At 29.8% G+C, this 24,892-nt stretch overlaps 1 protein-coding gene across 1 annotated transcript in view; it reads right to left on the bottom strand.

Moving 5' to 3' along the window:
- Positions 1–17,615, bottom strand: part of LOC129971395 (protein toll-like) — an 84,261-nt gene extending 66,646 nt beyond the window's left edge. The window contains exon 1 of the mRNA XM_056085127.1: positions 15,982–17,615. Within this exon, the coding sequence (XP_055941102.1) occupies positions 15,982–16,548 (567 nt within the window). The 5' untranslated portion in view covers positions 16,549–17,615. The remainder of the gene's footprint in view (positions 1–15,981) is intronic.
- Positions 17,616–24,892: the final 7,277 nt, after the last annotated feature.

The raw sequence follows: 24,892 nt of genomic DNA, 5'->3' as shown, positions 1-24,892 counted from the left end.
AGATTCAAAGAATTGATTATTCAGTGCTATGAATTTATCTTCTTGCAAATTTTGTTCTAATAACTTTTTAAAACATATTTTGAAGTAAATTTTAAAGAAATACTTTTCATTATATCAATTATTACATAAATGAGCATTCTGAAGATCTTAAAAAATGTTTCTTTGTGTGAGTAAATGCTACATTATTATAATAAGATTATTTTTTTATATAAGTATAAAGAATATAAATAAGAATATTTTTAAAAAAATAATATAAAGACAAACGAATCGAGTCTAGCATACAAGAGGTTCGAATCGTCCTCAATTTTTTTATAACCTCATAAAAATTTAAATAGAAAGAAAAATCGTTCAAGTCTCCAAGTTCAATTTCTAAACAGTACAATATTTTATCATTATACAGGAAGAAGTAAAAATTAATGTAACCTGAGTAAAAAATGTATATCCATAAACATCTCTAATTGTACGAATTAAGTAATCTTACAAAATCTGCCAACATCGAATGCGTCATCATACCCTCGAGTCTGAGAATGACTTTTACTATTAATAAGAAACTAAAATAGGATGAATGCGTCATCTTTTTTATTTATAAAGCACATAGGAATGCTAAAATGACTGTATCACTAAATCAATATAAATGAAAGTTATTGTGGCTACGCATGCGCATATCTTCCACATCGCAAATTCAACCAAATTTTAAATACTTGTTCTATAAGGCATAAGAAAGAATGCCGTCGGCTTTTCAAAATACAAAAATAAATTCAATATTCAGTTAATTAGAAATGAATGAAATATCTGTCTTCTTCTACACTTCGAATTTCTTTATCGGCAACTTTTTAAAAATTAATCTTTTAGTTTAATATGTCTTTTGAGACTACTTTTACTGGTATTAAAGTCGTGATTGAATCACGCTTAAAATTAAGCTTAGGTGATTATCCAAACGAAGACAACCTGACCAACACTTCAGGATTTCCCACCAGGGGCCACCTCAGTTTTGACGATGAGAAGCTGGCGGCATAGTGGTTGGTTCTCAAGAGTTGTACCTTGGCTAGCGATGGTCCATGGACTCAATTTGAGTTCCCGTCAATTCTGTCTCGGCGGTCCCGTCATTCAGATTTCTCCGTGTGCCACGAGGTGCGTATGAGTAATCAATATGTGATTATACTTCAGAATTTCTGAACAAGATTTACTGTACTAATAAAACAAATATTAATAACTTTTCAAGAAAATTAGCTATCGGTGGGTTTTAAAAATCTTCTAGTTCAATTGATAATGTAATTTTAACTAAAATGTTTCGGAAAATAAGAGAATTTTATATCTTAAAGAATAGGTTCCCAAAGTGGTGGAGGTGGACCCCCAGGGGTCCATAGGAGACCACACGGGGGTCCACGTAGACGTGAAAAGGAAACAGGGGTTCACACGTTGTAAGTGGAGTTCCACGAAAAATTTTCTGGTTTTCATAATAAAGAACAAAAATTTTGGCTTGGAGTTACCTATCAACGTAGGGAGGTAGCATCATTCACTAGGTAGGTACTCAAAAATATTCGAGACTCAGTTCAAACACAGAATTGAATAGAACAATAGATAATAGTACAAGTGGGGAATAGTGGGAAATTGCGAGAAAATTTTTGATAGCGTTTCCCTCGTCATAACTTGTCAAAAGAAGTTTTAGTGCCGTTACCAACCTGTTAACAAAAAAAAGGAGCAGATTGAACATCACAGAACGGGGAGATTTAAGATTACTTCTTACAAAACTGAAGCCAAATATTGATAATTTGCTGTCAATTCATCAAGTACATCTGTCTCATTAAAAGTATGACTACTTTTTATTGTTGATTTACATTTCAGAGTTCATTGTTGATTTTTTTGTCAATTGTTGATTGTTTGTAATGATAAATGTTTATAATTTTGTATAACCACAAGTATTATTTTAATAAATAGGACACAAGAAAATGTGCTACTTTTTTTTTCTTCTTAACAGCCCCAGTTTAGGGTGATATTTTTTAGGAGTTTTGGGAATACAGTAGAAATGTAGCAACAAGGGGCCTACCGAAAATAGTAAAACTTTGAAAGTGGTCCACAAGAAAAAAAAGTTTGTGAACCTCTGTCTTAAAGCATTTTGCAAAAGCCATTTTTATGTTTAAAATATTGTACATGAAAGAATTTAATAGAAAATAATGCTGAATGTATACAGCTAGTGAGTTAATAAAGAATAATGCTAACTATACCTCATTATAAAACAATCCATTTTGCCTCCACAGCACATAATTGATTTCATGATGTTGTAATCAATTTTAAAATGAAATTTAAGTTTAGTTTAGTTATATTAGAGTCCCGTTTTAAAACAACACAAGGGCTGTTTTAAGACGGACCTCGTAATTTTGAGCCTCGGTCAGATGACGAGGACGACAACTGAGCTGGCAGGTATCGTCTTCGTCATCTGACTGCGGCTTCCGTACTAACCTGTCTAGTTTTCTTTTATCGTAATTAAATGAGGAAGGCAAGAAATTGCACTGGCAACATTGCCAAGGCATTGGAAGCGGGCATCTGCTACGATTCTCCTACTTGCAGTGCGCAAAATACAAGTTGTGTCAAGAAAAGAACAGCGTTCTGCTTGTTGTTCATTGTTTCGTCAGAGTGTAACTGACATCTATTACGAACTTTTTCAAAAACTGAAAATTGCAAGTTTTTACTCTTATCTTAGGGTTACTTTTTCATAACTGTGTAATTATTTATCAGTGAAAAATAAAATCTGTTTGAGCAGTTTTCTTAAGAGCTAGGCTTACGATTTACGTTCATGTTTCGTTTATGTTTCCTGTATTTAAGTTGGGCATTAGAGAATTTATATTAAAATGTGAACAGTTTATATCTTTTCACTTACTTTTTCTGTAATAAATTCTAGAAACGTGCAGTGCAGTATATAAACATATATAAAGTACCAGTACAAAGCTTTCTATTTTAACTCGACACGTTACGGGCAACTGCTTCTTCAATTCACCGGGCCGATGCCGCCTTCAAATTCTATGTGGCTTGATATAAATAAAGGACTTATTACACAATAAGAAGTGAGAAAATACTATTGTAACAGCGAGTTTTAGTGTAAAACAACTTTGTCTTCTGGTATTTGTGGGTAAAGAAATGATTTCATAGAACTACCCAGAGAACTACCCGGCCTACCCAGTCAACATTGGGCCGGATACTCGGAAGTAGACTGTATAAGCTAAAATTATCAAATTTTTATACCTCGAACTTGATGATTTCGGGTAGAGGATTCAGATGCATAGAAATTTCAATATGTAGAAGACTTTCAATATGCGGAAATTCATAACTGCAAATTTTTCGTCAATTTGTTAATAAAACAATTTGCTTAGTCATCTTTTAGGATTGAATAGGACTTAAGAGAAACTTATCAAAGAAATTTCTTTTAAAAACATAAACAACAAGAAGTTTTAGAAATAACTGAAACCGTATTTATCGTTGTCTCTCTTTTTTACGGAATCTTTCATTTTCATCAGGTTTTCTATGCTTCTTATTAAGATAAATGGCTGTTTCACTTATAAAGATTCCCATTTAAAATTATATTCACTATAAGACATATAAAGTTTGACTAAATTTAAAATAAAATTCTCGTTTCATGTTAAAGAAAAACTTAACATATGATTCATAGGCAAGTGTTTATAGCTTTTCCATAAACGACTTCATGCCTTTCGAAAATTTCTATTCGATAAGAATTGTAGCAGAATTAAAAAAATAAAAAATTATATTCTCTTTTATAAATGAAATCAATAACCGTTTGTTTCCCGTCATAGATATCTATATAATTTTAAATGAAAATTTCATTCGATATATCGAAATTTCATTTGATATATTGAAGCTACTTTTCGATTGAAAATAAAAGAATTAGAAATAAAAATGTTTCTCTATGTATGAAAATGAGATATGCGGGAGTTTCGGTGCTTTTCATTTTTAAAATTTATTTTATATAATAAGCAGAATTATTTATATTTATTTCATTGAACTGTGGAATAATTTTATTCAACTTAACTATGTTCTGATCTCAGTTGATTATCTCATAAGTCATCTTCCCATTCACTCCCTTTATACATTTATGCCCATGAGGCAGCCTTGAAATAGCCTTGGTAACTTTTACGACCCAATTTTATTATAGAGATTTTCAGCCTCTATTCTCTAACAACATTTCCTCGAGTATTTACTTAACAAAGAATGTTTGTCCTCCTTCCAGTTAAAACACTTTAAAACAGAACTCAAATGCGGATTTATTACTTTTTAACAGCTAAGCTGTCTGAATGAGTGATCTATTATTAAGTCGGTACATTTTACTTACACAAGAAATGGTAAGCGTTCAGAGTTTGATGTCATATGAAATGGTTGATGTCGTCATTACATTTCATTTGTCCTATGTGCCTTATCAGAAGTCAATGTGCCTTGTAAGCGTCAGTATTGGAAAGAATGTGTTCTGACACCTGTAGAATGTAGAAATGACGAATGTTTTTTTCTTTCAAAAGGCAATTTACATGTAGATGAAATAGGTAACAAAGTATAACTAGCAAGTGTTTTTTTTTAAACTTGTTTATATATTTCAACATCATACAATCAAGTTCATCCCTTTATCTTCCTAGGGTTTATTTATTTATTTATCTTGTTAGAAAACGCAAGTTCGGATAGATAAGGTGCCGTGACTTTCAGACAAATTTGAGTAAAAATGTACTGCAGATCTATCATTCTTGGGATAGAATTATAAACCGAATTCCATTCAGTTAGATTTTTTCGTTTTATCACATGGATAGACAGACAAAAGGAATTATCTCAGACAGATTCCGTTCAATATTTGATACGAATTTGCAATGCTGAAATTAAGTTCACTAGGGTAAAGGTTACTAGTAATAAAGTAAGTAAAATAAAATGAAAAGAAGTAAGTATTAAAAGCAAAAGTTGAGTCTGCATGTTTTGAGAAAAATATAAAAATAAAAAAAAGACGCTTACTTTTTCGAAGGGAAGAAAAAACAACAATAAAAAACTAAAAAAACATTTTTAGGTCATTTTTGTATCAAAAGTGTCTGCTTCACTACATTTTAAATCGACCCAATGTGTGTATTTTTATGTTAACCACAGAATGATGCTTAGACAAAATAAAAAAAATAGTCATTCTTACTGATTTCATACCATGAAATGAATTTGTGTCACTCCTCCATTTTTCCATTTCACTTTTTCTTCATTTCCATTTTTTCATTCCATTTTCATTTTCATTTTTAATTTCAATTTTTCAATCACATCTTTTTTTTCCATTTTTCTACTCCATTTTTTTTCTTTCCAATTTTCCATTCCATTTTTTTTTTTAAATTTCCATTTTTGGATTTCATTTTTTAGCCATCCGTTTAGGTCTGTCATGCACGAGCACTCCAAGCCATGCAGACAAGCCTGCTTTCAGTTATTGCTATCAATCAGCATTTTCAAAGAACGTCTCGATCAAACACCAGTGTAGTTCTTTTCATTCTTCATTCGCATGCATTTCAAGTCCCACCTCACACGCACTACTGTTTCCACAATAGGGTCGCATGCCCATTCCAAGTGGTGTGGAGAAATAAGGCATGTCTAAAATAATCGAAATAGGTTAGATACACAACCTTCCATTCCGGACCGCGTCATTTCTGGCTGATTTCCGCACTGACAATCCTTTTGGCGTAGAGGGATCGTGATGGTCAGATTTAAAATATTCATTGAAGACGGTGATTTTTCTGAGAATATAGGAAAGCGCTTTACTTCCTAATTATATAACTGAAAAATAAGACAAATTATTCTTCTCGATTACTTCTAGAGTTATTATATTTGTCTCCCTTCATTAACAACTAAACTCCCAGTCCCAAATGAAGTTTTGGTGCGTGGTTTAACACGCATTGCCAAATTTACTTTAAATTAAAGTATTAAAACATTTTTACTTAATGAAAACTGCCAGCCATGTAAATAACAAAAATAAATTTTAATTACAAATTAAATTAACAAATATAAATCATGATACATTGGCCGTAATTCCATCGAGCAGCACGAGGCAGAAGTTCTAAGCCAGCTGGCGAAGGCAGGAAGTGAGTCACTCGTATCCGTTGGAGAGCAAAGTTCATCTCCAAAGGTATGATTCATGCTTATCGCCAACTGGCGAAAAAAACAGTCATTTATCGCCTGTTTGGCCGCTGCAAAGTGATAGAATGTTACAAGATTGAAACTATCATGTGATAAAAAAAATCCTTAGATAAGCAACACAAAAGAAATTAAATCCTGATTGTTTAATGGTACAATATAATACAACGATTTAATGGCTATTATTTAAATAGTGTCCCAAAATGAACGCAAGATGTGAATTTGGCATAATTCGTGTTAAAATAAAATTCGTGTCGTCATAAAAAGTGTTGGCAACCCGATTAAAAAGCCATTTGACAGTTGATAGTTTAGGATTAGTAAAAAGGGAGCGTTACGCGATAGAACAACGTGCTAACGCAAGATTTGCATTAAATAAAAAACAGTTTTCTTTCTTTAAATTGTTATACTTTTATTAAATCTAAAACTACACAGGATAGGGTTATTATGGAATAACACATAGGTTAAATGGCCTCTACGGCTTTGATGACACATGCGTTCTCTTTTGTCGAAATTTTCTATGATCATTTTGCATAAATGTGGCTGAATTTAGTTGATGTAGCATTCAATTTCCTTCTTCAATGCACGAGTGCTTGTTGGCATAAACCTTTGACTTCAAACCGCATAAAAAGAAATCCAATGGTGTTAAATCACACGATCTAGTTGGCCAATTCTCAAATTTTCAAATTGTGGCCGCAAGGCTTTTATTATTTTTGAAACATTATTTAACAATAAAAACACGTTGTTTCCATTTTTACTACCCTAAACTATCAGCTGTCAAATGGTTTTTCTAATAGGGTTGCCAACACTTTATTGCACGAATGGAGGCAAATTCAAATATTGGGATCATTTTGGGACGTTCTTTATAAGAGAGACTATAGATCCCTTACATAGGCTATTTTAAGAATACCATACCAAATGGTACAGTGATCAAACGATAAAATTAATCTTCATGATGATCAGAATATTCTTATCGTTTTTTTTAAATACTAAAAGCGGGAGTTAAGTTAATTTTCCTCCCAAAAATACATTAGAGATTATTTTTATACCTTATTAGTATGATGATGTTTTATTTGCTGGCATATTTTTTTGATAACTAAGTGATACAAAAATCGTTCAAAGCACTTTATAGAACAGATCATTTCATCCGGAGTCAACCAAATTTAGCATGTAATTACATTTTCAATAATGCGGTCAGATTAAAAAGGATTGCTTCAAAAGTTTGATTGAATGAAAATTAGTCAACATTTTGATGTTTTCCTCAGTAACTTCCTGACATACTACAGCACAAAAACATATTTGTACCACTTTAAAATTCAAATATTTGCTTTTCAGTGATGTCAATTTTTATTTCTGCGCAGTTTTTTTTCTTCAATAAACTTTTCAAAATTAATTGCAAACTTAATTTATAATAACGCATTTTATTTCTTAAATGCAATTCAAACCAATTCCATTCTAGTGGTTTTTACCATTATAAACGCAATGATAAAAATAAAAATTACGCTATAATAGGAAAGTGGAACTTTTATTTTGAACTTAACATCAATGTAAAAGTTTCACTTTTTATTCATTGACAGTATAAATGATTAAACCGATTTTCCTTTTATGAATAATATCAAGTAAAAAAATACACAAATTGCTACGACAGATGCAATTAAACCAGATGAAGACGCAATAGAAGAAACAAGCCCAAAACATTATGATGCTAAGATATTTGAGAATAGAGATATGTACCTGTTTCTATGTTTTTTTCCTTGTACAATTTTACATTAATTCGTATAAAAGAATTAAAATCTTGCATACATGCATTCATTCTGTTAGCAATATATTCCCAGAAATTACAAGCATAAACCATTAAAATATTAAAGGGTTTATACTAGAATTTTCAAATACTTTTCGCAAACTTTAAACTTAAATTATTGTTTATACTTGTAGCAAATATTATATCATATATATATATAAAGCAATTATTGCTTATACGTGTAGCAAACTATAAACAATTAATTGCAAGTTAACAAATATTAATTTGTACATCTTTTAGTTAATCCCTGGAATAATAAATTCGTTTATCTCCCTAATTAAACGGCGCATTTTGCCAGGTACTTTTTTTTCGATGCATATAAGAGTAAAAGACACTTTCGAGATGTTTGTTTTCAAGACATATTTGTCTTTTAAACTAATTTCTATTATTATAAAATTAAAAGTTTAAATGTCGAAAACTCTGTAATTCAATGCAGGAGACAGATTGGTCTTTACATAAGTGTCATACATCTTTAAATGTAAAGACAAAAAGTAAAAAAGCTATTGGGATAGCCCCCTCCCTAAAACAACCTTTAAAAAAGCATTCTTTTCCACCACAAGCAAAAAAAACAAAAAAAAAATAAGGACCTTCCGTCACAAGTGCTCAGATTTTTATTTTTAGAATTCCGCTGTTGAGCGTTTTGTGCTTCGAAGGATAGAGAAGAAAACTGAATATGAATTTGGTTCTAATTTTCGCATAATTGAAATTGAAAATTGACAATGAATATGCAAAACGATAGAGGTTCAACTTGTTGATGGATTCGCTTCAAAATTTCTTATGCTTCTTCCATTTCAAAATGTTAAAATGTGTGCGATATTTTAGCCATCTATCTCTTTATTTTACAATACATTTCTGGTAATTTATTATATTCCTTTTTATATATCGATTACTTTTACGACATATAAAAAGGCATAGTTTCTATGAATCGATTGTGAGCAAAATTTGAAAAAAAAATCAAGAAAATTGTTACTGAGCATAACAAATTTAATCCGCTAAGATAAAATGAATTTTTAATTATCATGTTCACATACAGATAATCTTAACTCCAAAAGTATTTTTTCAGAATCAGGGATATCTGAAAGGTGAAAATTCATCAGAATTTCGAGGTCAAATTCTCTGACGATTACAGCATTTTCTTTTTTATATTTCGTATACGATAAAGAAGAAGGGGAAAAAAACTTTTCAAACATTTCTGTTTTATAATGATCTGACACATACAAAAATTTTCTTTTGTGCACAGTTAATACTTGGGCAAAATTTATCTAGAAAATATCTGAAGATTCACTTTCAAAATAACATGGAGCATGAAATGGGAATTTCCATTCCTTATCAAGAGAAAAAGCCGGTTGAATTTCTGAAACCAAAGAGTTGCTATCTTTAAATATCTCAACACATCCGTGAACTATAGAAATGCATGGAAATTTTTCAATCTGTCTGTTTATCTTAGCATATAAACACATGAAGCAGCCAACACAGATAAAAACCAATGACGTCATTTTGTCCGGACAAATATCTCGCAATCGCCATCTGCTCTACAGAAACATATAGATACGAAAAGAATAAAACCAAAACATCGCATATTACTTTTATGCAAAGATTAGAAATCAATTTAAAGAAAACGATTTTGGAATCATATTTTTATTACTTCCTAAAAGGAAGACATTTTCTGTTTTGATTACTTCTTGCTTTACAGTCTCCGAGTTATTATTGATCACTAAATAAGAGTTCACTTTAATCGTGACTTAATTGCTAAATTCTAAAGAATTAATAAGCATATATTTCCATTTGAAAATTATAGTAAGAGGTTTCGAGAATTATATTTTATATTGTCTCAGTCAAACTAAACTAAATAAATTACGATGTCTAAATTCTTTTACAGACCCGTGATTTTATTTCATATTTTGTAAAAAATTATTTGACGCGTTTGCATTTTAAATGAAAAAAAAATTCCATATTTCTGTGATTAAAACTGATTTAATTATGCAACATCGAATTTGGATGTGATTGTGTTTTGGCGCTTTACAGATTTGATTATTTCACATACAGCTATCAAACTTGGAATATGCAGAGAGCGACAGAAAAACCCGGATAAATATTTTTTAAATATAATTTAATTAAAAATAAATAAATTAACAAAATATAATAAATAATAATAGTAGCAGATTTTTACTAATAAATAAATTTAATTTGTTTCAAAGTTCTTTTGCAGCGATGCTTACTGAAATTCTCAGCAATGGGCCGCAAGTCTTCTACCATTAATCTATCCCATTCCCGCCGAAGCCATTGCTTTAGAGAGTCCAAACTTTTATGTCGTTTAGTACAAGCCCTTTACTCCAAAATAGACCATACAATGTAATCATGAGATTGAGAGTATTGTGTCCATTCTCCAGATGATATTCAGTTTCGGAAAATGCTCCTTGCACCACTCTTCTGTCTTTATGTCTTTACATTGCCAAGACATATGTATGTCTACACACATCAAATTTCGTGATTTTCTTCCATTGTTAAAAGCTAAGGAAGAAGTATTCTATTAATTTTATCTATTCAATTTCTTTACATTGGCATCAATAATGCACGAAGCTATATGCAGCCTAATTAACAATATTCAAAACATTTATTAAGTGTCATCATAAACTCATATAGCATGATCATATTTCAAGTATAGTCGAAAAGTAGAATTTTTCAGAAACAAATATTTATTTCAACCTCGTTTTTATCTTTATTTTGAATTGCCTAAGAAGTAGGTGTATTCTGAGCTATTTCTACTTAAAATCTAAGGGAAAGCAAGAACGAGATAAAAAATTTTTAAATAAATAATATGGTTTATTATTAAAACTTTATCGATTTAAATTCATAAATTAATAATATAAAAACATTCTTTTACTTTAGTAAAAGCCACCCTTATCAACCAGCTTTTTCGTAGTGGATATCGATTTGTATTTAATTTCTGTTATGTACAATTAATGCTCTTATACATAATTTGTTCTTGATTCTTTCTACTGAGTCTATTTAAGCACCATAAGCATAAACACTAAAGCCAAAATATTTAAAAAGTCTAGCCCTAGTTTGTTTGCTATGTACATAATTGTTCTTAATGGAATCAAGTTCCATCATACTAACATTAAAAAATAAGATTCCAAATTTGCACATTGTCTTTTAGGGTGATGTAATTTCACTCTCTGATTTGTGCGGAAAACAAGAATATTTCTTCCTTGGTTCTCAGCAATAAAAGAAAACCAGCTATTAAACATTTATCAATATGTAAATAATATATGAAAAAATTGAAATTGTTTGTTCCATTGCAACAATGAAATTATTAAAAATGATATTATTTTTTAAATTCTTAAGATTTTAAAACCTTCAAGATAACAAAATTTGCATCATTAAAAAGATAGTTTCTTTTTAATTTTAAAATGTTATAAAAATTAATTATATGCAACAATATTTCAAAAAATTATGACCAAAAATCAAGTTGCACTTTTTAATTACATCTGTATCAAATTTGATAGATCAAATTGTCTTCCTTACAGAATGACAAAAGATGGCACAATTTCTTCTTTATTTTAGTAGATATAATATTATGGATTAAATTCATTAAAGCTTTCTTTCACTAATATTATATTTATATATCAAATTTTGAACCAAATCTTTGTAGAAAGGTGGCATTTTAAACAGCAGGTTCGATTTTTGTTCACTGAATATAGAATCTACGCAAAAAAAAGCGTCATGGTTACTTAAACGCTTTGGCATGTGTGTTGCCTTTCATTTGTATGAAAATATAACAAACAGTTTTAATTATTGTATTTATTTATTTCCATATCATCTAACACATTCAAGAGGAAAAATATTATTGTATATGTTTTTAACTGTCGGACTAAAGCAAACCAAATTTAGTAAGCAGTTATTTCTTGGTAAAAGTGCTCTTTAGTGAAGGGTTTTTCAATGTTTGAATTAGAATATTAATTAAAAATGAATCAAAAGTTTAACAGTTTTTCCCGAATATCATTGGAATATGTTATGAACGTAAATACTGCACAAAATCATTTTTAGCCGCTTTAAAATTAAAAATTAATAATTATCATTTTTTTTTATTTTTATAAAAGATTTTCTTTAATAAATCAAAAATATGTAAATATAAATTTTATTTTTTTATTTTTCTGATTATTACATTTGTTTGTACACGCATTAGAATGAAATAAAATTCCTATATATGAAATTATATTTTTCCATTGAGTCATTTTTTTTTATTTTAGAGAATTCATACCTTTCATTACTTTAGTTATATTTTAGGTGACGATATATTTATTTCGCTTTTGAAAATAGGACATTTTTGTACAATTAATAAATTTCTCTCACATTGTTTATTTTTATTATTATCAAACGTTCACGAAAAATGAGCAATTAATACGAAGCTTATTGAAGATCAGACATTAATTTGCCGATTTTCTAGCGTTTGATTAATTTTTATAACTTCAAATTCAAAATAAAAAAAAAACTATTTTATGACACATGGGGAAACTCAAAGATTTATTTCCCCAACATCGAAAAGGAAACTGTCACTCGAATTTTAAAAAGTCAATTAATTTAATTATTCAGGAATTAGACAAAATAAAAATATTCTAGAAGTAGTTCATAATCCATGTTTCGTTCCTCTGTTTATCTTATAGCTGTTATAAAAAAATGGAATTTTAAAATCCCTGAATGTTTAAACAATACTGATAAGCAACCTGTACACCTTTTCTCTTGTTATTTTCTCAAAGATAATTTTAACTTAAGTGCAAATCTACCTGACAAATAAATTGGTACACACATTTATAGTATTTGTAGAATATCCTAAAAGTTAAACAAAAATATTGATTTCTTTTATCTATTATCATTTTCCAAAATAAAAAAACATGATTTTTTTTAAAATTAATATAGAGTTGCTAAGCATATCGTTCTTAAAAATTTATGTTTTTCGAATTATTTAAAACTTTACTATGGTAATTGATGAAGAATTTTTTCCGATTCTACCAACCAACATAATTGCTCAATTTAAATTACTTATAGTTACATCTTTCGAAACTACACTGCTTTTTTTAACGCTTTTAGAAAATCTGAACGTACTACTTTTGAATTTTGACCCAGCGAAGAATATGTGTCATCTCGTATTAAATAAGGATGAATCATTCACGAGAGAATTTCGCTGATCGACCAGAAATTAATGAAGATGAAAATTTATTTGAGACGATCCTGTTTCACAGAAAGCTGATAATAATTTGCAACTTTCATCGAATAATTTTATTTGCCGTACACAAAATTTACATATATTTTTGAAAAAAGAGCATACATACTTAAAATATAAAGGATTTAATAAAAATTTCCAGATTTTCCAGCATGTTTTTTGCATATAACATGCACAGTTTCCAATGAAATTCTAATCAACTTATAGAATCTGTGGCAATGCATTATCAATACATTTTATTGAAATTGGAAGCCATTATTTTGAATATGCAAGGAAATATGAGTATTTATTGAAAATATTTTTAAACTGCGCCTATGTGAAACCTAGAGTGTTTTTTACTTCACGATTTTAAAATCAGATGTATCATGTAATCTAGATAAAAATTCCTTAAATCTATATTCTTTTAAGTCGAAATTTCGAGCAGTTGAATTCTAATGTATAAACCTCAAAATATACGCTAAATACACAGTATACTTATAAATTAAGTGCTTAATTTAAATTTCAGTAAACTATGGATCATAAATAGCAATACGTTTTATTACATTATTGCCGTTTTTTGTGAAGACATTAGAAATAATAACATTTTGTTACTTGATATATTTTATATAATTAAAAAAACATCCGAACAAGCAACCAGAAGCGGAGTCACATTTGTTTATTTCCATTGATTCCACGTGAACCTTGCAACAACCAATCAGAACTGAATAAATTTAAAACACATTTATATCTTGTTTATCTTGCAGTTATGAATATGAATTGGGATTTCTGTGCTGCGACGACACTTGCCATTCTATGAGGAAGGCTATTCACTAGTTTTTGGAATGTTTGGAATAAAGAAATTGCGCGCCCTTTTTGTAAAAAGAATACTGCTTAAGTTCTGTTCTTGGAAAAAAAGTGGGCGTTGACCTCTTGCTCGAAATCGTTCTTCCAATTCATATCAGTAAGTGACGCATCTTCAGAACAAACATAACATAAAGATGGTTGGATTTTTTTTATTTTATAACATAATGTAGTTATAAATCTAATACTTTTGCAAATAAAGAGAATAATATAATAAAATGTATATTTATTTACAATATTTACTTTGCAGAAATTTAAATTAGAAACTTAATTTAAAATAATGCAGAGGTATTTAGCATATTTTTGAATGTTATGCAATTTAAACCAACTATTTGACGATTCAAGTTTTAAAATACAACAATTTGTCAAATACTTCTGGCCATTAATATCTTTTAGAGAGCAACTGAGATTCAGTTCTTCGCAATGTCCATATTTTTCCGAATATTAACTACATTTAACTGGAATTTTCGTACAATTTGCTCTTTATATGACTTTTGTCAATAAAATCATACAAAGCAATGTCAAAAGTTTTCTGAATAATAATTAAATTTAACTGTAATTTTTCATATAATTTTTTCTTTATATGGCTTTCAAATGATGAATCAAAAGAATATGTTATGTTTCACACAAGCGCAATTAAAAATTATAAAATAAATGTCCCGCAAATATTTAAAGCATTTGCTCCAATTTTAAATAATGTATTGATAATCTATTGTCATATATTCTATGAATTAAATACGGTTTGGTTGAAAATGGCGCATATTATAAGCAAATAAAAAAATAAAAAGGAAAATTCAATTTTTTAAATAAATTCTTTACATTTTTCTCGAATGTACATGCTATTTTTAAGCAAATATGCATGAGAATTGCAAATAGCAAGCAAAATCATTGGCTAAAGCAAAAAATACGTCAGTTTTCAATGAAAGGATTCAACTTAAATCATTTCCTCTTTTATAAATTCTGATTGTCCCCAAAATGCTCTCATCACCAAATCTTCCTTCTAAAATGTGAGATCATGCATATTCTTTGCACTCCCGACATTTTTTGTCTAGTTTTTCAGTAGAAATTCGAAAATATGTGTAATTTCGAAATTGTTCTTATAGTTTTGATAAGATATTGTAAATCTCCAATCTGTCATATAAATTACAACTAAAAATGAACAAGAACTATAATTTTATATATTTCTGTATTTTTTGCTGTATAAATATATCCGACAGTGAATCATTAAAAACGACTCTCTAAGTGTTAAATTTCACGTCGAAATTTTTGGCAATATTTATTTGTAATTATTCCATAACTCATACACTTAATTAATGTACTGTTTAATGAATTCCAAATTTAAAAAATAAATTATAAATAAACCCTTAACTGGTAGATTCAACATTTCTTTTATTCGTTACCCACAGTGTTTAAGCTCATCTACAACGCCACCCCACCTCCCTCCTGGGATGACGAAAAAGGAAACCCCTCAGTTCAGATTGGGTTCTCGTGCGAGTAGAGCCAAGAGATAGAGGCCCCTCTACTAAGCAAGAGACGAAATTTTCTTTTATTTATTATTTTTCACATTTAACTCCTATTAAACGAGGGTGTGATCTAATATTGCAGTTTTATAAGGCTTTTAATAATTTAATTAGCATTAATCAAATCATAATTTGATATCTTTGTCGAGTTTCACAATAAGCTGTTTAAAAACCAATCGTCCATTTCATTTTATGGAGCGAGAGAGACACACATTGTTATGTATTGTAACCAGCTGCTTCACAAGAAGAAACATATTTTTAAACATTAACACCCAAAGTTCATTTCAATTAACATAAGATTCCATACGTCTCCTTTATTACTCTTGTTTGACTTATTGACTTGACCAGATATACAATAAGAAATGGGATTAGAACCAACACCATGTCAAACCGAAATATATAAAATTATATCAAATAATTAGTAAAAAAGTAAGCATAACTTATCTTACCTTTATGGAACTGATTCTTACATGGAATCTCTTCAACCGGAGGACACCCTCGAAAGCCCCATCCTCCATCAATGCTGTCTGGGGATCATCGATATACAAACGAAAAACGATCAATCCCTTGAGAAACTGCCGTGGCAGGATCCTCGTGCCAGATAACGTGATTTCGTATGTGGTCCCATTTTCAAACAATGACCCATCCCCCAGGGTCTTGGTAAAGGCATCGAAATCGCTCACATTCTGACAGATGAGACCTGCCACTCCGCCATAGTCGTCACATTCGCATTCAGGCAGCAAAGTTTCGCATTCAGAGGAGGGAAAGGGTTCGTCTTCAGATGGATCCGCCTCGTGCGGCAGGTTTCCAGAATTAAGAGAAAACAAACAAAAAAGGACAAATACCACACATAGCATAAAGTTCCCAGAATCTTGTGAATGACGGTTGTCGTTTCTGGTACGAAAATACCGTCTGTTACTTCTGTTGGACGACTGTCTGTAAAAGGGTTCGCGCCAGTAGTTATTTTCACTTGTTAATATGTACAGATTTCCTCTACGTCGTTTGGCACTTTCCATGTCTTCAGTTTTTAATTAAATACAATAAAATTGGACAGCAAAGATGAAATGCAACTAAGTAATGTCAAGGTTTATATATTGCGCCAGCTCATTAATAATCACTCACAGTATACAGGATAGTCACAATTGAGTAGAATCATTTATTGCCGGTACATATATAGCAATTCACTAAGATTCGCAGACACAAAGATCCAATTCTTAAATATTATGATTTATGCACATTTACCAAATTCTTGTCATCACAGAATTCTATCATCCATAACATTGCTTTTCATATGACTGGCCTAATTTTCATCTTTGAAAGCACTGAATACACACTGCATATATTTTAGTGCAAGAACATTCACCTAGCCTGATTTGTTATCATATAGAATAAACTCTTATCAAAAGAAATTATCAGCAGTGTAAACAACACTTGACTATAAATTGACAACAAAGAACAAATAAGAGCGATTTTAAATTTTCGATGCTGGAACAGCTGAATTTTACATTCTTGGCTGTGTAGAAGATCTAAAAACGATTTTTAAATACAAAAATTTTTAAACAGACTTCAGTTGTTTTGAATTCTAAACTAGCGATAATTATCTTTCATATAATTATTCATCAGAATTGTTTTTGGGTTATCGGCAACAAACGGTGTATTTAAAATTCTTCAAGATTCATTTACATTTTCACTTTAAATAATATTTACAATAAAATCTCTTATTGCATCCAAATTCTTTCAAATAGACAGAAATAAATAAGAGAAGAATTATTACCACCTAATTAGCTATAAAAGTTAGAAACACTCTTCAATCTAAAATCCGAGTCATTCACGACTTTTGAAAATTTGTTGAACGAATTAAATGATGATCGAACAAACACTAACATAAAATCGTTTGCAAATGCACCTTTAAAACAAATAAATACATATTGCGCCCTCGCTTCAGAAAAATAAACACTTCACAGCATTGCATGGCACGTTGGAATTTTCCACCAATTACGCTGATTTCTCATAACGTTGGGCGAATGTAAAAATATCGTCTGAGAAATTAAGTGCAACATACAAAATGCGAGCGACCCCGTTGAATACGCCAAGAGAAGTGCGAAGAACGGACTTTCTCTCTAAAGGGGATTTCCCAACAGGTGTGACGTCAGGAGCACGTGTTACGGCGGATGTGAAAGTTGAAAAGCAGATGCATTATAGATGCGAAAAAAGTACCAGACAGATCTAGCCATTTTTATTACCAATAACAGATTGTGTTTTATAAATATTTGCCAAGGCTGATTGGTTTTCTAACTTCATAGAATAATACAATTGTTGTATTTAGTGGGAAGTGAGAATACGGCGGAACTTTGGATATTCGAATTGCGAATAAAAATTCGATTTATCCAAAAATGCGAATTTAGAAATGTTAAGCTTAAACCTGAATACAGTGAAGAAAAATGATAATATTTTAAATTGAATAATGAACTTCTTAATTTAAATATTAACTTTGTTTTTAATATTTAACAGTTTTAATAAATGATGTATGGTTATTAGGTAAAAAGTAAATTATTTGAATAAATAAAATAATAATAGTTACAATCACTTAAATTTTATCAATCTTAAAAATTATGATTTCTAAAAATAAGTAAATATTATAAAAATATCGTTTAAAATACTGGGTAATTATAAACAACTGAATATTTGCACAAATATTATTGAACAAGTGTATAATTTAAATTCAAAATAAGGTGAAAATGCATATATAAGGTATTTATATACTATGTTATACATAAATATTTTTATATATATAAAATTTTAAATATATGTATTATTTATATATAAGGTATTTCTTTATTAAAAATTTCTTTTTATTTTAATTGAATATATTACAGCATATTAAAGTCTTCGAGTAAATACAGGACCTCATAAAATTATTCACTGACATTCATTGAAGACCCAAAATACAAAAATATTCTCTTAATTAAAAGAATTTAGTTACAAAAATGAATTTAAAATTTTTTTATCTAAATTTTGAATTAACCAAAATAAATTGCAGAATTATTATAATTAAACAAAATTTTAGTATTATTTTAAGATATTTCAGATACCAGGAAAATATTATGAATTCGAATCAAAAACATTAATTATTAAATAATAATAATTAATGTTTATTAATTAATAATATTAAAATATCAGATTTTCTGAGTATTAGCTTAGAACCTCATAAAAATGCACAGGATGTATTAATTAAAAACTAATTTTTTTAAATCTAAATACATACTATGTATCAATATTAAATAAAATTTAGTTTCTCTCACACCATTGAAGTAGGTGACAACTGTTTGGCTGCAAAATTTGAAGAAGCGCTATATTGGAGACAAAATTATCCCCAATTGCGTCGATTGCACATATTTCCAATAATTTTAAAATCGATCTCTATAATGATCAATAAATCAAGTGATATCAAGGATATTCATTTTATTTAAAATCAGAAGCGGACCTTTAAAGAGAATCGCAGTTTCATAGTTTTAGATTTTTCATTTTGATCAAAATTTATCCTCTGACACTTTCTGTGCTTGTCCGCCACATAACTGAAATGCACAATGAGCTAGAGAAAATTTGAATTTGGTATATGATTTTATTTCTAGAATTGTATTGAAATTGTAACTCATTCTGACTAAATGCATCAAAAAGTTGGTTATCATTATAATCTGTGTAATTTCTGTAGGCGCTTCAAGAACACTCGTTTTCCCTATTCTTCACTCTTTCTCCTTCTCTGTTGCCATGGTTTTGATAAAGCTTCTTTTTTTCCCACGCCAGTACGTTTCGGTAATACCTTACCTTTGGAATGCCTTAACAGCTGTGTTAAAAAAAAAAAAAAAAGTGACATTGTTATCTGCCTCAGTGTTGCGAGGCAGACAACCAGTAACGAGGTAGAAAATGTGACCTTGAACCGCTTACAGAAAATGCGCAGACTCTCCAATTGTATAATGTGAACATTATAACTAGAAAGCGTAGCGCTGGATGAATATTAGTAAATGATTTTTATACTAACTTTGGAGATCTCTATCTAATCTATATATAAAGTGATCGCAATTAATCTTGATCTGTTCAGTGCGCAATATAACTCTAAAATGAGGATTGGTTCGAAATTTTGTAAATAGCCTATCAAAGAATGCACTAAAAAATATTCCAAAAAAATCCGCTGGAAGGAGCTTGGTGTCAAAATAAAAATCAGCTGCAAATTTCAATACAAGTAACATTTATTTGTTACAGATTGTTTAGTGATGTAAAGCATATTGTTCAATGTTGGCCCTGTAATCCAAGAGTAACATGTGAAGGCGAAAAGTACTTTTGACAAAAGCTGGCAGCAACTGATCGCCAGAGATCTGTAGCACCTTTAATGTTATACGGCCCTTCAGGTCAGCCAAAATTGCAATATTCTCCCAATAAAGCAAGCTCTTTAAATGGTCCCATAAACAAAAATCACTATGAGTGAGATCGGGATAACTACTGGCAGAGCAAGGAATGTGAAATTAACTGCTAGTCATCCTTTATCGGTAAAATGTTGTCACAGAATCCTCTTCAATAGAGTCCATTCTGTGAAGGGGTACCTTTCTGCATAAAGTTGAGGTATGCCGAAACAGTTGAGTATGTCATGATATCTAAGGGCTATTACAGAGCATGCTACAGAGCCATTATCGGTATATTTTTATGAAAAAAATAGTCCAATGATAAAGTGAAGGAGTGTGAAGTGAATCCACACCAGACTGCAACTTTTGGCTAGTGTAGAGGAATTGTGTGGATTTTCTATGGGCCAAATTCGACAATTTTTTTTCATGTTTCGTTGAGATGCAAATGTGCCTCGTCATTCCAGAGGAGGTTCCACGGCCAAAAGTCATCCACTTCCATTCGGGGAATGAAAGACAGTGACAGTCAGCGTCGGTATCAAGCAATTGCTGGTTATGGCTAATCTTATGCAAAGAAAAGTGCACTAATTTTTTCAGCATCTTCCAACCTGTTTCATAGGATGCATCTAATTGCACTACTGAAACGACTGAAAAATTGACTACTTGTTAAACGATTTCTGCATTGATGGGCTTTTGCTCTCTGCCACGTTTAACGTATAACGACCCAGTCCTTTCAAATGGCGATATCAAATCTGTCTTTGGTCCCCGTATCAAATTCCTTCGTCGAATTCACGCTGTTGTCGAAATTCTCGAAGAGTTTGCTCTGCATTTCTCTGGTTTTCATAAACCAATTTCACGATTAACATACTTTAGGTGCAATGAACAGACATCGTAACTAAAAACAATATTCCCTCAACCTCTTCCTCTTTATACCCAGAACTTATGCTAAATACATTTGCTTATATAATAAATTTGGTTGATTTCTTCTTCACTTATAGTGCCGTAATTATCATTCTTTGTAGGACTATCATAATTAGGGATTGCAATACCGGTATTTTGAGCCATTTGTACAATTTTGTGATACCGGTATTCACAAGTTTAAATACCGTTTTTTCGGTATTTCCTAGAAATTTTCTAAATTGTCTCCACTATATGTTCAGGGAACGCCAACATAGCAAAATAATATACGTTTTTGTTTTTATGTCTTCCTAGAGGGTGAAATTAATTAGACTGTGAATACAAAGTTACATCATACAATCAAGAGAAGTGATAAAATGCTGTTTGACAACGGTTTGTAAAACCTTCCGCACTTTTGCGCATACGTTAGGATGAGTTTAATTCGTCAAATAGGTGTGAGAGGAAAAATGAAAGGAGGAGATTTTACATTTAACAATGAAGTAAACTCGGATTACTTGCGATTTTATGAGACGTAAACATTACAGATAATTAATAATACAGAAGGAAAAAGGTACAAATGCACAGTAAAATGTTTCAGAGCAATTTTTATTTAATATCAGGGACATAAACATTAAATTATGAAGAATAAATGAAAAAATTCTGTTCTTATTCTGTTCTTAAAAAATTCTGTATCTTATTTATGTTCTTTTTTACAAAATAATAATGATCTTTTTTATATTAAAATGTTTCATTTTTACTTGTTATTAAATTTTTTCAGGAATATTTTAATTTTCCGTTTTCTGCTTCTTGGTCACAATATTTAATGATATTATGCAAATTTTTCTTCGTACCATTCCTGAAAGTGTTTTTATCACTTTTGGCTACACATATCAATACGAAATTTTGAGATAAAATAAAATGCTGTCAGAAATAACACAACACTCACATACACGTGCGAAAAAAATTGAACTAAAAAGTATCTAACGTGGGAAATACAAGGTTCAAGGTTACATTGAAAAATCACACAGAAGAAAGTCATACCGAAATAGAAAATGCCTTTCGGTATTTACATAATTATAATGATTTTAAAATTGAAAATGAAAAAGAAGAAAAGAGACTAACCAATTTAAATCTGATCAAGTTTATAGTAAATTTTCTTAAAATTTTTTACCCACAAATTTATCCACATTCAAAAGAATTCCGTACAGTTATCGAAGATTATGATGACTCTAAAGTCGATAGTGAAAAGGAATTGTCAATTGAACAACAATTAGAATTACGATAAATAAAAAAAATTCAACGAACCAAAATACAATACAGAAATCAGCTATATCCAAAATCATCCGACGGGAAATCGATTTATTTCAAGATGAGGAATTTAGAGGTAAATACTTGGAAAAAGTATATCGCGCATTGCTAACAGTACCACAGACTGAATAGTGATATTTACACTTTTTTGTGATTTAAATAAATACGATGTTCCTTTACTTTCTCGTGATTCTTTATATACTGTTGTAATTTATAGATTACAAATTATTTTTTTGATATTTACACTCTCTAATAAAATTGGCAAATAAAACAATGAAACACCTGTATTTTCTTTCTTTTTTCTAAAATCTCTACTACCGGTATTAAAACCGGTATTCCGGTATTAAGATCTAAAAAATACCGAATACTGGTATTGAACTTTTGATCCGATATTGCAATCCCTAATCATAATGCTTCAAAATATGAAAATAAGGTTTTTAAACTCTTATTTTCGATTCCATAATGCTTGAAAATGCTTTAATAAATAATAATTATTCATTGTATGTCTTTTCAAGCATTTTGTCTGTAAAGTGTCCCCTAGGGGAATTTTTTTGCTCTCAATTTTTTCCACGGAATCTTTTAGTCCATCCTGAATAGACTATCTACAAGTATACGAATCAATTAGCATTTCAGTCAGAGTTACAGAGTGCTCGGAATAGGCCTAATTTAATTACGATCATCTTGGAATATAAACGCTAAAGTGCGTGGCACAGAAATCGTTTTTATTAATAATCGTTGAAGGGCAACAGTGAAACGCATACAAATCATCTCGTGAATTTCAGAGTACTTAATTGAACGATTTTGCAGCTGCATTGAACCGAACGCTTCGTACAGAGCTGCAAAATATTATTAGAAATGTTCTGGAGAGAGTTCGCTTAGTCACCAAAATGTCTGCTCAATCAGAGAAAAGAAAATATCAAAGAAATCAAAAGACAAATCTCAATTAAACTTTCAAATAGAAAGTTAAATCGTATGGAAAAATACGCTTTAAGATTGCCAAATGGATAATCACTATTACTGTCCTATGGAAATTGATGTTCCTACTATTTAAAACAGTTATCTTACAAAAATGTTTTTTTAATTATTATAATTATTAAGTCCCAAAAATTACATTTCTAATGACATCGATTTCCTTTCCAACATTTTTTCTCTTAATTTTAATAATAATTTTTCATTTATTTTAATACACTCTCAGTAACATTGATTTTAAATATTTTGATGGAATTTCAATCTCAACTATCAAAACTTCGAATCGCCTGCTTTTGCAAACCATTAACTCCGTAGGTAGGATTTTCACTTACTCTTTTATTTCGCAATATAAATGTTTTTTTTTTAATTTTCAGTAATTTAAGTTGATTGAATTCGGGTTTTATACGCTATAAAGTAATAAAGAGAAATTATTTTTAAAAAATGCATTCCATATTAATCAAAGTCAATCTGGGCGAACAAATGAGTCGCCAAATTCAGCTGATTTTTAGTACTTTATCAAAATAGAATTATTATTTCTTTGTTTGTTCGTGGGTTTGGAAATCTGAAACAAAATAAATGAAGTTTATTGTGAGATATTTATGCTAAAATGGTAGATTTGTGTGAATTTTCTGAGGAAGTTGATCCAAATGGGTATGTATAGAATCCATTTCGGAAGACGTACAATATGAACACTCTATACTATCTATTATAAAAAGTTAAGCATAAATTAGATGGATTGGGAAAGAGACAAAGAGGAAACATTTCTAATGGTTTAATTTAACTTATTCAGCATGAAAAAATTTAGGTTTAATCATTTTTTTTTCAACTAGTGTGGATGGGTGTGGTGGCCTTGCGTTTTTTTAAACATTTTATTTCGAGAAAATTGAAATATATTGCCTCATATTTACAAAAAAAAAACATAAAATTTAAATTTTAAGCATAATAGAGGAAGACAATCTTATTCTCATTATGCAGTGTTCTAACAAGCGTTGTTCAAGCAGGGGTGAACTCTGGGTGCCATTACCAGCAGGCGCAAATTTGAGGAATCTGTTTGCTGCATTTAGAAGAAACATATTATTTCTTAAATTCTTGTTCTTCGAATTCTTAAAAAGTAGTTCCGATTAAGTGAGGGGAGATATGAAAAATGTAGTTCTTTTTAGAACCTCAGAACAAAAGTTTCTCAAAGCAAAATAAGAAATAGGGATTTTTAACAGGGATCTATTAACAAAAACTTTATCACTGGAAAGCTAAACTCTTTTCAAAGATGTAGCTCTCAGTGGGCAGAAGGCCATATTTGGCCATCAAAAAATCTATTTAGAAAAGGGAACATAATGTTTGATCATCCGTTTCCTCGGGAGTTTTAATGATATGACGATAAACTGTTATAATTCAGTTTATAAGTTTTGCTTGTTTGGTAAAGTCTAAATTCAGCCCTAGTTATCAATATATAAAATCTCTACGAGTGTGGAAAATAATGAATGCAATTTTTTTTTATTACTATCTTCATACGTATTTTTTAATTGACTAAGCACATTCTGCAGATTTTATCTTTTCTTTTTAATATAAGATCAATGAAATGCATATTCGTCTTACATCTTCCATGTATACGAAATTTTCATACAGACAATTAATCAAATTTCTTATTTGAGCTCGTTTTAACTGATTAAAGTTATAATATGCCAAATTTTCTGAGAAAGTTTAGCAAAATTTAATTCAAAATTTTAGAAACAAAATCATAGGTGTTTTTTTTATTTTTATGATATGATTTTAAAACGTATTTTATATAAACGAA

Source organism: Argiope bruennichi, chromosome 6 (assembly GCF_947563725.1).
Source record: "Argiope bruennichi chromosome 6, qqArgBrue1.1, whole genome shotgun sequence".
Taxonomy (NCBI): domain Eukaryota; kingdom Metazoa; phylum Arthropoda; class Arachnida; order Araneae; family Araneidae; genus Argiope; species Argiope bruennichi.
The sequence above is the reverse complement of the archived record's forward strand: the minus strand, read 5'-3'. Positions and strand labels throughout refer to the sequence as shown.